Below are 16,004 nucleotides of genomic sequence, written 5' to 3'. Positions count from 1 at the left end.
TGACTAGTAATTCTAGTATTTTGCAACAATACCAAAGGATTTCTAGCTTCCTAACTACCTACCTAATTACTTAGGAAACTAAATGATAATTAATAAATAATCAAGCTAAGTATCATCACTTTTACAGCTCACAAGAACAGCTACATTGCTTGATTGATCAACTTGTTGGCATGTACCTGGACCCTGGTTTGAGCCCAAACTCTATACAAAGATTGTTACCTTGCATAAGTTGCCGTTTACATCTAACACCTTAAATTTACTAATCCTTGATACTCATTAAATCTTGCCAAAGTATTATCTGAGAACTTCACTCTCGCCCGTAAAGCATCAACATCTGTACAACAAGGTCATCAAAATACTTTTCTTTATCCCTTCAAAACAGATAAGGAAAAAAGTCCAAACTCCTACAATCAAGGCTTCAATCTCCCAAGTTGGAAATTGTGGACTAAAATTGAGTAAACTGAAGAACAAAAAAGAAGAGTACATTGAGTTCCTTTTCTTGATGAATCAGAGTAAAAGTTGAGGCTGATATATTTGATGGTAATGATAGAACAAAAGTCAATTATTTTTAAAGCATCAAAACCGTTGAGCCCCCCTAAGTTTTTTTTTTTTGGAAAAAAAAAAACATCTATAGACACTTCAGTGTCTCTCCCCCGCCCATGCGTGAGCTTGATGATGGACACGCGTCTTTACCTTAAAGCATCATATTTAAGTGCCACAAGTTAAGTGTACAGGCTGACTATGTCCATAACCCTTATTATTTTATTTTTTTATAAATGTTAAAATCAGAAGGTTCGTGGTCCTTTGATAGCCACATAACTCAAAACAAACCAAAAATCGGACTTGTTTGGTTCATAGAAAGTTATGATTTATTCCTGCACCCAACATGGACGCATAACCCTCTAAATAAGCTTTGCAGCAATACATCAAAAACTTTTTGAACACTTTTAAGCCTCCATAAATCCTAGAAACCCCATTAAAACACCTTCAAATTTTCAAAACTTCAAACTTCTTCCACACGATCCCCAAACACATCCAATCCTTCAAATTCAAACCTTCAAGCCTTCAAGGATTCAAAAAGACTTTTGACACATGAAAGCAAATCCTTCAGGCGGTAATAGTAAGTTCAAAATGCATCCCTTATTTCTAGAATCAAATCTCTGTCCATTAGTTGTTCAATGAATGCTAATACTTTGGGTTCCAATTATGTTCATCATGCTCACCCCTTGTAATTTCACTATATATTGATTATGGATATTCTAGTATAATCAAATCTACTAATTGCATCTCAAACAGAATAAAGTACCTTGGACATCCAACTTAGGATCTTTCGTGAATTCGTGATACATCTTAATCCAATAATAACCCACTTTTAGCATGATTGTTTATTTTAGGTTGCAAATCTGGTTTGCATGGTTATCTGAATTACGATGTTTTTGCCAAATTGGATGGAGTAAAGGTTGTATTACGAACAAAACTTGGCTCAGGCCTTGTCCAAACTCTCAGCTCATATGTAATCTTGTTTCATAGTCAATCTAGTCATAAGCCCCTCTTTAGGGAAAAGGGCACGGAGGGGTGAAACTGTTTACTAGCCTCTCTTTACAATTAGTCCATTTTGTTTTGTCCCTTTGAGTCTCAAAACCAAATCGAGGTTTGTGAATCTTCCTTTCGAAGATCCATTGGCAGCTCTTTACTTTGTCTCATTGTAAAACACCCTCCGGGCATGCATGCAATGGATAATTGATTAGGGGTACCAGAGGCTACCATAACAGCTGGAAATTGCTTAAGGATGAGGGTGTGATCGGGGATTTATCAACCTCATTTTGGAAAAACTATAACCATAAGGTAGTGGGGGGGAACTAATACCCTCATTTGGAGGGCAACATTTCACCCACCCCTTCCTCTTCCTCTTCCTCTTCCTCTTCCACCATCTCCATCCATCTTCTTTCTCCTAATTTTATCTTCTATTACCCTTACTTTAATACCTCCATTCTAGTCATGCCCTTTAAAGGAATAAACCTCACACCTACATCTATAACTATATTCAGAACTGAACTTTCATAAAACAAAACCTATACGGTACATCTACATCATACTAAAAGGGAACCATAGAATTACTCTCCACATAAATCCCAAAGAGATGAAATTCTTCAGTCTGACAAAATAATTTCAAAAAGCAAGTTAGCAACCTCATGACAACAGGAAGTCGTTCCACCAGACCAATCCATCAACCCACTACATTCTCCGACCAGGTATCTTACAGTTATCACAGCCATAGAGTCACTTCAACAAGAAGATGTTTAATTGTAACATGAAGAGGTCATAAGCCAAGCATCGTCCCTTCCCCCGCCCCCAAACAAACTTCAGTATTCATAGCAACATTGTCCCAATTCAACCAAATAAATCCTTCCTCACCAGCATTAGTAGGTAGGTAGCTCACAAGAAATCTCTACACAGTTTTTCCACGTATCAAGCAACACTAGCTTGAACGGTGAACAAGGACAAGAAAGTTAAGGAGAGAAATGACAAAGTGTCCTCCAATAGAGTCAAGGTCAAACTTCCCAGTTGGGATTAACTTTCAACTCGAGAGCCGAGTCCCCTCTTAAGAGTTCCTTGATGACTCAACTATGAACTCATTCACACAATAAGAATCAGGAAGCATCTAGGAAGAACCTATAATAGAAGCTCGCCTGAAGAACTCAGCCACAGCTTGTAAAAGTAGGAATATAACCCAGTACCCACAAGCATCACACAGCCTGTAGGTAAAAGAACATCATTGATGTATTTCAGGATGTTTCAAAGAGAATGGAACTATCCCATTTTTTAAAAAAAAAATGTGAATTCAACATTCCAATAATAACTCAACCTGCCCAACCAAGTGAATCTCTGTTGCCAACCATCATAATCCATATATAATCTAACATATCACTCAGAGGCCAATGCGACATTCCTTTTTGCGAAGCATACAATGTCAAATCATACATGTGTGAGCAGACACATAAATTATGCTTAGCACACAAAAAGAATAAACCAATATGAAACAAGAATATCTAATGTCCAAGCCAAGAGAAAAGGCTGCAGTTCTGGAAATTCGGATCTACAGAGACCGTGAATACTAACATTTATACGTAATATTCTTCCAGGAGCGTTGGAATGTAAAGTAGTAAGCAGATAGCAATGGACAGACAGCTAAGCATTTATCTTGAAGCCATGAGATTCACGACGGGCAAAACTAACTCATGCACATACTTGCCTCTCTTTTCAATCGACTAGAATTATTTGTGAAACACCACAAGAAACACAGCACTCCTAGAGCACGCCAAAATGGCTGGAATAGTATATATCAGGTAACAATAAACAAACCAAGGAAATATATGTCAAACAAAGCTTTTATCATACCTTAATGCAGCAGATACCTCAGCATCATTTCCAACTTTGTGAACCATCATGTAAATGGCAGCAAAGATCAATAACGAGATCCCTTCTTCAGCTATATTGACCTCCGCAAGCATCTCTAAGGCCCTGCGCATTCAATAAACCATTAATATACAAATATTTCAAAAAAATAAGAACAACAACATCATTAAGTTTCAAATATTAAGAAGTTAAATCTATATCAAAGACTGCCAGAAGGTATAACAGAACAGCAGCTTATAAGCTAACAATATCAGCTACAATTTTCAATATAGAAATAAAGTTCAAAACAATCAAACTCCATAAACATGCTATAAGAATTTCAAAGCCTTCCAAACAGAGTGCATAATCCAAATCAGCCAGACTGCAAAGGCTCCTTAAGTCTAATAATTGACTAGCACCAAAGGACCACACATATCCTTAAAGATTCATTCTTCTCCCACCTAACACCAAAACGGTCCAGCAGAATTTAAAACAGCTCTTAGGCGTCAAATTTTCCCCGCTGAAAAGCACTCACTCAGACTTACAGTTATCAGTTGTATCCATGGAGCAAACATCTCATAAATCACAATCCTAGGGTATCTCTAAATATTGCGACTTTTTCAGGTGCAATCAGAATTTAAGCACTAGACTAATATGATCTAGTGACAATTTCCATCAGTAAGGGCAGAGAGAAGCTGTGATGCACACTAAATTACATAGGATTCTGTATTTATACACAGCATACAATCACTTTCTCGAGTTTCTGTTGCAATAACCACACAACACAAATAAGATAGAGCTTTCTGACTGAGACAAACTATCTAAGGGCCCAGACTCCTATGGGAGGTAGCAGTGGGGAACTTTCCGCAATGGGGGTGACTGCTGAGCGCCTGAGCCCACCCTGGCCTCGAAGGGTCATACTACTACTACCTAAACAGTCAATCTCTCAGTAACCTTCATCTCTGACTTCTCCATGGCCAATTAAGTCATCCAGCCATCACCTAAAGGATGAGTAAAGAAAGTGCCACAAGCTGAAGATAGTTCATGAGTAAAGCTCTAACAAAAAATTAATAATGGACGTTATAAGTAAATAAGTTATGCAGTAATCTTTTGCCATATATCCATAATAATGCATGCAAAGGAGAAGCATTATCTTCTTAGACTAGACTTCCCTTGACAAAGTTATTATACCAGAATACAGGTGAGTGAAGCTTCAAATCATTGGTGGATTATATGATGAAATTAAGCTCTACGGTGATCTTTTGACACAATAGTAAATTGATGAAAATAAGCTCTAGTGTGGTCTTGTGACATACTATGTTTGGTGCAAAGAAAATACTACAGATATGCAACTATCCACGAGGTAACGACTTGGAACATGAGTCAAAAGCACTGGCATGTTTCCTTCTATAACCTAACAACAGTAAACGGAAGTTGCGACTAGCCAAGCTCAATAAGATATAAGTTGAGCCTGAGGGAACAACGATAGGAATTAGATTCGGGATACAAGGTGGTCTTACTCATTTGAAGATTTTGCTGACTTTCTCCAAGGGGATCACTATCTTGATGTTCTAAAAGGTATTCTGGAAAATGCAAAGTCATCACTGGGGCAGCCGTCAAAGATAACATTCTATAGAGGATGAGCTTTAGAGGAGAAACTTAAGTCTTGCAACTCAGATAGCTTCTTGAGCTTCTTCAAGAGGACCACAATCTTGTAAATCAGCACAATCAAAGGTAACGTTCTACAGAATACGAGCTTAAAAGCAAAAAGTTGAGTCTTAAAAATCCAGGTAGTTTCTTGAAGTGACAAAGAATCCATTGATCACCTTCTGCTCTTCCATCTTTGGGTTATTTCTCACTGGCACTTACGATAATCCTAGTTAGGAAAAGCTCATTTCATTCTTCGAAGTTATCTGCTTAGGACTCAAAAGGAAGGATGAAGAAAGGTTGGCTTATTGAAGTGTGAAAGATGTCCCGTTAGAAATTTGGTGGTGAGTCTTAGGAAGAAAGAAAATGGCGGATTATGAACGTGTACCTTGCCTCATCAAGGTTACGAATTCCTTTTTTTTTTTTGAGGCTTTTGTATACTAGGGAGTCATATTTTAGCCTCACAACGATACTTGATATACTGCTTTCATGATAGCTTGAAGGCATGAGTCTTTTTCCTTGAGCCTAGTATAAGGGTAACACTCCCTTAGTCTCTTTCTAATTATATTCTTTATTACTGGTGCGAAAACGGAGGGTTGAGACATATGTGTGGAATTTGGAACCTATGGCAATGTGGTGGCTTACGTAGAAAAACTTATTTTTGAAAATGCTTCTCCCCCATCAAGGATCCAAATTTACATTTTGAGGTTATTGCCTAGTTGAAGCCAGTGTGCAATTGTGAACGACAATTATCTACTCTTGGACTTGGGAATATATTCTTCAACCTAAAAGCTTATTTCTGGTGGCTTACGTAGAAAAACTTATTTGGAACCTATGGCAATGTGGTGGCTTACGTAGAAAATAAGAATGCTTCTCCCCCATCGAGGATCCGAATTTACATTTTGAGGTTATTGCATAGTTGAAGTGTGCAATTGTGAACGACAATTATCTACGCTTGGACTTGGGAATATATTCTTCAACCTAAAAGCCTGAGGGTGAGAAGATTTTGTGGATGGACCTTCCATTATATGTATTTTTTTTGGTTAGTTTTTCCAGCCTTCATTTGAACAGTTGAAGACACCTACTTGGCTACTTGGTGCCATATTTATCTGATTACTTAACAGTTCATATTATGATTAATGAAACACAAAAAAAAACTGCCACCATCGAAATTAGAGAAAATATTAAGAAAACAAAGATGAAGCACATCTTACAAGTCCATCTCTTCGAATTTTAAGTAAGCCAATGCCAATTGAAGACGACGCAGTCGGGAAAGTCGGAGGTTCCACCCTGCGTACCATCAGAACATATACATATATATACATATCATTCACATCTACAATATTTTATTTTGGATGATAGAACATAGAAGAATGATACTATATTAGACCACAGAACACGAAAAAAGCTTCAACAAGACTGAGTTGCGCACAGTTTCCTTCTCCACACACATCCACCTTTTGCCTTCAACCCAACCTCTATCCCCTCCCGAAAAAGATGACCCCATTTTTCATCCTGACCATGTTAATGTCATGGAGTTACAAAAGCAGCATCTACGATGTGTTACATATCATCACGTAAGAAATTAGAAGATATTCGCCCCATCAATATGATGCTAACAACTTTCGTATTTATTTTATGTTGTTACACTTCAAAATATACTTTTATATACCTTATCTTATTAGTTTGTAAAGTAACAATAGATTCCGAAACTTGTTGTACTTCTAACATATGAATCTAAAGCATTCTCATATGTGAAATCCAATAGCATCAAAAAAATGTAACAGCTTTAATACTTCAAACGTCCTAAATAAGTACAAACGACTATCATGACACATCGTTCTAGGAAATAAGTTGTTGAGTGATCATCATTTCTTTTTTGATAAAAGAAGTTACATGTGATAGGATTTAGTGGGGTATATTTTATTGAAGGAGAGAGGAAGTGCGGTATTACTTTATTGAAAGGGACAATGTGTGGCGGGCCAAAAGGAGAGAGGAGAGAAGTATTAAAAATTTACTGAGACCATTCCCCAAGATAAAAGCGTTCAGTACAAGTGTTCAAACTATTCCAGGACGGATGAGAAGAGAAAGTGTTTCAACCATTTGAGATGGAGGAGCAGCATGTTTAAATTTAAATGCAGTAAAAGGACGTAGGTCTAACTGTAAACCACATATTACAAAATGACGTTTTGCTATCCAAAAAAGACCGAAATTTCTTCACTGGATGGTAGTAATTATTCGCACAGCAGAATGTGGATCATCTTATCCCATGATCCAGTCGCTGACAATTCGATTGCATCTACATCTATCACAAGGGGATATAAATATATAATCACTGGATAGGGAGTAAGAATATTTCTCCATGTAAAGTCTAATTAAAGATGAGTCAATCTTGCTGAAACAAATATTGTTCACACTTGGGGTTTGGGTTGTAAATTAAGACAAAAATCTCAAGTCCCTATATTGCCGACAATCGTTTATCAGGATACAAGTTTATAATCTTTCATATCGTTGAGCGTGTATAGCATGACAAGTCCCAAAAGTGCCTATCTCGACAAATATGTGGCAAACCAAGTCAAAAGTCGAAGGAAAATATACACCGTATGACCATTTCTGTGAAATGAAGATAAAGATATACCTCAACGTAATTCAGAAAGAAAAACTCTAAACTGCTTAGCCTATACCTCGAAGTCAGTATTGCCAATTTGACAAGCAACTAACTTATCACTACATCAGAGGTGCAGCTAGTTGACCATATAGGAAGAAAAACTAATCCTGTTACACAAACTTACTTCAGGAGCAAAACCATTAACAGGGAATCAAAGAATCTGAAGGCGGGTATTATCTATGAGATTTTGTGGCTAGAAAAAGGAGTTCTTAACAAGACCTGGCACCTTAGGGTTTTCTTCTATTTTATTGATTACTATTCTGAAGAAGGATGGTCCTCCTTTTATAATTTTCTTCCCACCTGTAAAAGTGCTTTTTAATATCTTACGGTAGATATAATGAGGTCGAAAAGTTTACAGTATTAAATGAAACCATCAAATCTAATCAGCAAATATGATAATCACTTTCATCATTCCTATCATTTATTTTTCCAAGAACTAGGATATATCGAAATATGGGAAATGGCACAAAAGAGAGAGTTTATCAGGGGGGATAAAATCTGACAGAAGAGAGCCTGTCAAGCAAAGAAGAATTGAGATAGCTGTAGTCAGACTCTCTGCCAAGTTGATAAAATATTGGACAGTAATTATAAATACATCCCCAAACTTTTTCCTTACACAACCCCTTCTCTGAAATGCCAGAGCGAGGGGGATTCATTCATTTAGATCAAGGCCAAGAAACAAAGAAGCATAACAAACTAGCTAGGAAAGCAGAAGAAAGCACTTACCATTCTCCGAACACAACCTATCAGCTTCATCAGGACCTTCATATAAAATAATTCTATCAATTACTGCCACTTGCCATCCTGACCCAGGTTGTTCTGATTTATCATACATCAATGACTTCTCTAAGTTGAGTGCAGCTGCTTCACTATATTTCGTCGACCGGTAGCTCATAGAGTCAACGGTATGGATGTTAGATGACAAAGAGACAGCGGGAAGAACTATTGAAACTCCACTCCTAGTAACTAAATATAAACACCCCTGGAAAATGCAACCAACTGCCTCTTCATCAACAACATTTGCATCATGTTGCAAATCAAATGTACTGTTTACAAGATTCAAGCACTTGTCATCACAAAAGTTTGACTCTATGTACAAACTAGTATGAACAATACAATTCCTTTCACTTTTGGTACTATTTCTTCTAATGAGGCGGGTGACTCCAGATGGAGAAAAACACATAATGTCTGCCACACCATGTTTTGCAATGGGAATAAATAACTTCCTTGTACAACGCGGAAATCTAGAATCTGGATCATTTAGAAAGCTTTGCTGGGATTCAGCAGACAGACCACTCAAACTTGAATCATCCTGATTGATGCCCTGAACATGCCACTGCTGAACATGTTGGAACCCTGAACTTTCAAAGTTATTCCCCATAAATGACTTTCCAGAGCGTGAGGAAGTAGAAACGGCCTTCTGTTGGCTTATATCAGAATGACCAACAACCCATGGGGCCAAAACACCGAGCTTTAAATAATGTGGAAGTATTTTTTCGGTCATAACATATTTATTTGGCACATGATCACGAGCACATACTATATAAAGTACACCACACTCATCGACGACAGTGAATAGGCAGGAATACGGAGCAACAATCAACCTCCGGAAACATCGTTTGTAGGCAACACCACAAGTTTGAGTAGTTAAGATACAAGCAGCATCCAACTTATTATGTAATCTATCATTTTCTGGAGTATCATTTGTATCTATTGATAAAAGAACTTGTTCTGCCAAATTATGTTCGGGTTTAAGTCCATGTATTTGTAAGATATCCAGATATGCAATGTACTCTCCTGTCACTGCACCATAAAGAAGAATGGATCCAAATTTGTTCAGAGTCATAAAGAACTTGTCAGAAATCTGGAAATCAACCCACTCAACTTCTGAACTCACATCCTTTACTGGAAGCTTAACAGAGTATAGCCACTGGAGCCCGTCTATGTCTAAGAGAGCAACAAGAACCACTATGTCCTGGCTTTTGCAACTAGAATCACAACTGTTCTCACTGTCATCAAACCCAGAAGATAAAACAAATCCAATCAAGTAATGAAACCAACTTGAAAATACTTTGAAACACGTGTATAGTCTGCTTGCCGCAACATTCGTATCAGATGTGAGACCATCTGGTGATGTATGGTCAATAGCATTATATTCATTATCCACCAGAATGCTATCCATTTTTTCGTCATATGCTCCTTTATCTACTACAGAACGGGTACCAGAATAGAAGTCGAAAAGCACAGAATCACTAAAGTCAACAAAAAAAGAGACAACAGTTGCTGAGCAAGGAAACTCTGACTTCTCAGGAAAGCGGGTCCAACTGGTGCCATCAGATTCCACGGACTTGGCTGAGCTCAAAAAGGACCGCAGCCACTTTTTTGAGGTAGAGGCACTCGGCAAATGGCTCCCTGACTCTTGTCCAGCATGATATGAAGTTCCTCCAGATCCATTCATCCTACTTGCAGGTGGTATATCTCCAAAAGCTTTATTATCATGAGGAGACACACTACTAGACCCCCATTCCACCCACCTCCCTAACTTATGTTCGCTTTTGAAGGACTGCCCGGCAATGGCATCAGTTTCATCGGCTTGACGAAAAGCATGAAATGTTACACCAGAATTGCCAACCACGATGAGAAATTCCTTAAACGGTGCTTCCTTGTTCTGTTTATAAGTATCCCCACACAAGCCCCAAGCCAGTGAATGTACATCAGATATATAAGGGTAAGTATTGGGTAGTGAAATATTGCTCTCGGTACAAAATCCATTATCAGTAACTCCTCCTCCAACTGATCCAGAGGTACTTGGGATATTTTCCAATGAATCTGCCCTACAAGCTGACGAAGACGACAAATTTACACTGTCTTGACATTCATATTTACAACTTTGAGAGGTTATGCAATAAGAGTCGCCTGCAAAGAGTTGAGATGTGTTGATACACTTAAGATAATTTATAAAAAAAAAAAAAAACAGTTAAACACAATGAAACAAAATGGTGTTACCTCTTGATAGAGGGAGCAACAATGCTTCACTTTGATATGAAAGCAACAGCAAGAGCTCCCTTGTAGGAGAGAGAAAAGCTTCCTGATACTCCGAAAGGTCCGTTTGGATATGAGAAGGATCCCATCTGTGCAACTGCAGCACAGCAGGACCTTCGCAATTTTGTCCGGAGCCCATGCCTGATTACATCAGCACCCAAGAAATTAGCACCATATGATAGAACCAACTCCCAATAGTTAATGTAGCTACTAGCTAGAAGACTCGTTATTGGACAGTTTCCGGTTTTGAATTGTAACGACTAAATCAAATGTCTCACTACTATGCCAGTCGCCATCAACTATTTACTACTTCATCCAATCAAAAAAAAAACATAAGAAGTAAGCCTTTTGTGTACATGCAAAGAATTATCTGTCACATAATAATTGCTATAATTACTTTAAACTTATGTTTGTACTATAAAGTGGCATTTAATCTTCAATTGAAATTACATGACAACCAATAATGTATACTGATATCATAAGGTGACCTCAAAAGTTGCAAGTAGAGAGTGACTTATATTTAGTATCAAATAAAAAATTGCCTAAAGCAACTTATATTTCCGAATCAGCCTGTATAAATTATAAAGCGCATAATATCCAATAGCTTCCCCAATCAAGGGTTCCCCTAAAGCTAAACTCCACCATGCATACATCGAAAGTCCGAGAATTAAAAAAAAAAAACTCAGAAACAAACTTCATAACGATCTTTCTTACTTCAGTTGCTGAATTTTCTATCAATTTATGCAAAATTAATGAAGTACGCGTCCGTACGAGTCAATGTCAATATAATCATACACATTCAAATTCATGCCATTCAAGGGAAGCTTCATTTGAGTAATTGCATCATTTTTAGAATTTAAAAACAAAAATCCAATAAAATCGTCAACATCAAACTTCAAAAGAACCTCTGCTTAATTTCGTTACTAAACTCAATTAATTAGGTTATGCCAAAGTAATGAATTAAGCATCTAATTCGATAGTCAATGTCAACATAAACATAGAGATCATTCAGCCAATTCAAGTGACACAAAATCCAGCAAATTGCATAAAGAATTACAAAATTTTAAGTAAATCTTACAACTCAACTCCATTGAACTCAGAATTCAGATACATTAGTATAAACCGATGAAACTTTTTGAAAAATTTTCAAAGTACGCAAACGAAATTCAAACAAAAATTCGGAACTAACCTCAGCAAGTAGAACTGCACTGCAAAAGATTGAACAAAATTAATTCAATTAGAGATTAATGAGAAGTTAAGAAAGCTGGCGAAATTGAAATGGAACTCCATTAAATTGGTGAAGAAGATAGAAAAATTCTGGTCTTGTGGAAGTGCTTGAGATTGTATTCGATCGATTTAGGGATTTAGGAATTTAGAAATTTAGGAATTTAGGGATTTCGAAGGAAAAATTGGTATGAAGTTATTGTATTGATTGATTGATTGATTGAAAGGGTAAAACTATGAGAGAGATTGATGGGAGAGTGTGAGAGGAGTAATATGAAGACAAGGAGTAGAGCGGGAGAAGATGTCAGAAAGGAGCCAAATAAAATTATACACGATGAGTAGGACTTGGGTAAGATCCTACACACAAATCAAGCTCTCAATTCCAAAAAAAAAAAAAAACGACGAGGAGTAATAAGGTCCAATAAATTTAAGTTAGGTTCGATATATTTTATTTTTATTGTTAGAAAATTAAAAGGAAATAAATGGGGTAAGAATGAAGAGTGAAGACATACGTTTCAACGAAGAACATATAGAGATATCAATGACATGCATAGAGCTAATGGTATTCATAACTAATTGATTGGACATCAACCCATAGCTCAGTTGGATAATTCTGATTCATGCTTGTTTTGGTTCTTGTAGTATGTTTGGGTCATCTTAGTTTTTTTGGGGGTGTTATTGGTCATAAATAAATTTTAAATCGGGACTTGCGGGTATGGAAATTTTCGACGGGAATAACAAAAATACATACACTTTGCGATGCATTCGGGGGTTACTAATGGCAATGATAACATCATATGTAATTCACAATGAAAAAACCTACTAATTGCCAATTGCCATAATAGTAATGAATCTCATTCCCTACCATGTGATCGATTGCCTTCCCATTTTCTTATTCTCGTTCATCGCGGTCTTAGAGTGGTAGTTACATTTTGAGGAGACAATCATAACCATAAATGTTGACGAACTAAAAATTACATATTATTATTATTATTATTATTATTATTATTATTATTATTATTATTATTATTATTGTTATTGTTATTGTTACTATTATTTACAAAACAAGTTGTCAGCGTAAAGCTATTATATCATTTATATGCAAGGAGGATATGTTGATCTTCTTTGGTATAGAGATGTTTGGGGTAAAATTAGAGGTTTGAGCTCATATTAAAGGATTTGACTAGTCAATTCTCTAATTTGAGTGTTTGGTAAAAAGAGGTTTCAATTAGCTTATTAAGGGTCTGTTTTCTTCGGCATAAAACAATTGAACTGAACTGAACTTATTAGAGCTGAACTGATCTGAACTGAACTGAACTTATCAGAGCTGAACTGAACTGAACTGAATTGAATTGAATTGAATTGAATTAAATTAAATTGAAATAAACTGAATGTAATAAATATATTAATAATATTTAAACAATAATAATATGAATATTAAATAATAATTATAATGATAAGTAATAATAATGAATAATAATAATAGTATTTTGGATATTTTAAATGATAGTTATAAATAAATAACATTAATAATCATAAATTAATAATAATAATAATAATTAATGATAATAATGATAATTAATAATTATTATTTATATTATTTGTATTAATATATTAATACTTGATGATGATATATAATAACAATAATATATAAGAAGTAAATTAATATTACTATTTTAATAATTAGATTTAATAATATAAAAATATTTAGTAATAAAAATAATGATTGGGTTGGACCGCAAAAATTACATCATAAACCGTCTTGACGCGATTTGATTGGTTTATGGGCTAAAAAAGTGGGTTTATTTGTGCTTTAACCTAAACCATATTCCTCCTAATAATAATAGTAATAATAATGAGTAAAGATATAATAAACAAAATAATATATAGAAACAACAACAACAACAACAACAACAACAATAATAATAATAATAATAATAATAATACTTAATAGTAATGATATATATTTAAATAATAATAATCGTAAGAGTAATTAGTAAAATAAATTATACCAACATAATAATAATATTTAACAAAATGGTTATAAAAGAATGGAGCTAAACTGATCTGAACTGAACTGATCTGAACTGAACTGAACTGATTGGAGTTGAACTGAACTGAACTGAAGAGAGCTGAACTGAACTGAACTGAACTGAACTAAACTGAAAATAAGCTGGGGAGTACAGGCCCTAAGTCCAAAAAACTCTTTTTGAAATAGTTGGGGTATGATTTTTTTTTTGACATTAGAGGTTTGGAATGAGTGGAGCAATTACATTTATGTCATAAATTTGATAAAAATTACATTAATAAAAAGTAAGGTACAATAATAGATTTTACACATATCCTTATTGATCATTTTACACAATAATGTAACAATCAATTATCAACAGCTTACCAAACACCTTTATACAAACAACTAAGTTAACAATACAATCAGCTAGTCAAATTAGCTAATACAATCAGTTAGCAACTAATACAATCAGCTAGCAACTAATACAATCAGCTAGCAACTAATTGCCAAACAAGGTCGTTATCTTCATTCCAAACAGAACATACAATATAATTCTCTTCTCATGAAATAACAACCACATAACCTTATAAGCCTAAGTGAATATATCATATTATTGATTTGGTGTGTTATCTTTTCCTAAAACAAGTTTTAGGCTTAATAAGTTCAAATAAGTTTCAATCAAGTCTAATCAGTTTCAATAAGTTTATATAAATTTCAATTATGTCCATTCATTTTCAATGAGGCTCGATCAAGTTTAATGAGGTATTATAAGATCCAATTAGGTCTAATAAATTTCAAAAGTTAATTTTAAAAATGTATAATTATTGGTTGATTAATATTAGAAGAAGTGATGTGCTAATAATTAGCAGTAACAAATAGCTTTTTCGTGTAAATTAGTGACCGAGCGCAATCACGTTGTTATGATTCGATTCAAGATTGGATACCATCCCCACAAGACTTTAGCAACTAAGTTAGATTGCACATATTAGATCTAAACCAGTGGCTGATTATTATTAGAAAAGTATATATATCACTTAGAATAATTGTTTTTTGCTGAAGTGATATTGCTGCGATTTTACCCGTACGCAACAATATATCACGTAAAAAAAATGGAAAAAATATAAAATAACCATATTGTTGCGGTTTCGGCCAAAATCGCAGCAATATGGTTTCAACAGAATTTTGTTGAATTTTTTGACCATTTGACCAAATATATTGATGCGATTTATAGCAAGAACCGCAACAATATATTAAAATAACATAAAAAATTATTATTTGGACCTATTGTTGTGGTTCCTATTAAAAACCACAGCAATAGAATTTTAAATTTAATATTAAAAAGAACCATCGAAGATTTCACTCCTCTTCCTCTCATAAGTTCCACCTCCACGCCTCATCTTACTCTTTCTCCCACTCCTCTTCTCTCATCAGTTTCACGTCTCTCTTCCTCTCCTCCCCTCACTTGCTCTATTCCTCTAAACCCTCTCAACCACGGCAGTCGAAATATCCATGGAAATAAAAAAAGGTCGACCGACGTTCATCGACAAAAAAAAGCGCTCATCAACCCTCTCATCTTCGTGTACGATTCTCTCATCTGACGCGCAATATTGAAGATAACAACGCAGATAGTTGCCGACTACGCAGATCTGGACGACGGTCGATTTTGTTAGTAATACAATATCATAATTTTGATCAATTAAGGCTAACATTAATAACAATCATAATCTTAATGTTTTAACCATGTTGTAGCTGACTTATGAGATCTCAATCACTTGTTAGTGAGTCCATTACTTGCAATAGTTGTTTCACATGAACAAAATGTGCAAAAATTACATATTTCTAAAGTTTCATAGAAGTATATTTCTATTTTGTTACAATAATGTGCAAAATTCCTTTTACACTAATTTTGATTACATATTTTAGGAGATATAATTAATACTACTACTATGTACTTATTTTATAATTATCATAAAATTAATACATTTAAGATAAATTTTCTATCTATTATTATTATTA

General features: G+C 35.1%; 2 protein-coding genes across 2 annotated transcripts in view; both read right to left on the bottom strand.

Moving 5' to 3' along the window:
* LOC104895461 (hypothetical protein) overlaps positions 1-12,304 on the bottom strand; it is a 38,699-nt gene extending 26,395 nt beyond the window's left edge. The window contains exons 1-5 of the mRNA XM_048646030.2: positions 11,943-12,304; positions 10,718-10,894; positions 8,438-10,627; positions 6,258-6,333; positions 3,400-3,522 (exon numbers count right to left, since the gene is read on the bottom strand). Coding sequence (XP_048501987.2) covers positions 3,400-3,522; positions 6,258-6,333; positions 8,438-10,627; positions 10,718-10,892 — 2,564 coding nt within the window. The 5' untranslated portion in view covers positions 10,893-10,894; positions 11,943-12,304. The remainder of the gene's footprint in view (positions 1-3,399; positions 3,523-6,257; positions 6,334-8,437; positions 10,628-10,717; positions 10,895-11,942) is intronic.
* The window catches only part of LOC104895463 (hypothetical protein), a 94,734-nt gene that overhangs the window by 36,217 nt on the left and 42,513 nt on the right, over positions 1-16,004 (bottom strand). The window lies entirely within an intron of this gene.

The sequence above is a fragment of the Beta vulgaris genome, chromosome 6 (genome assembly GCF_026745355.1).
Source record: "Beta vulgaris subsp. vulgaris cultivar EL10 chromosome 6, EL10.2, whole genome shotgun sequence".
Taxonomy (NCBI): domain Eukaryota; kingdom Viridiplantae; phylum Streptophyta; class Magnoliopsida; order Caryophyllales; family Amaranthaceae; genus Beta; species Beta vulgaris.
The sequence above is the reverse complement of the archived record's forward strand: the minus strand, read 5'-3'. Positions and strand labels throughout refer to the sequence as shown.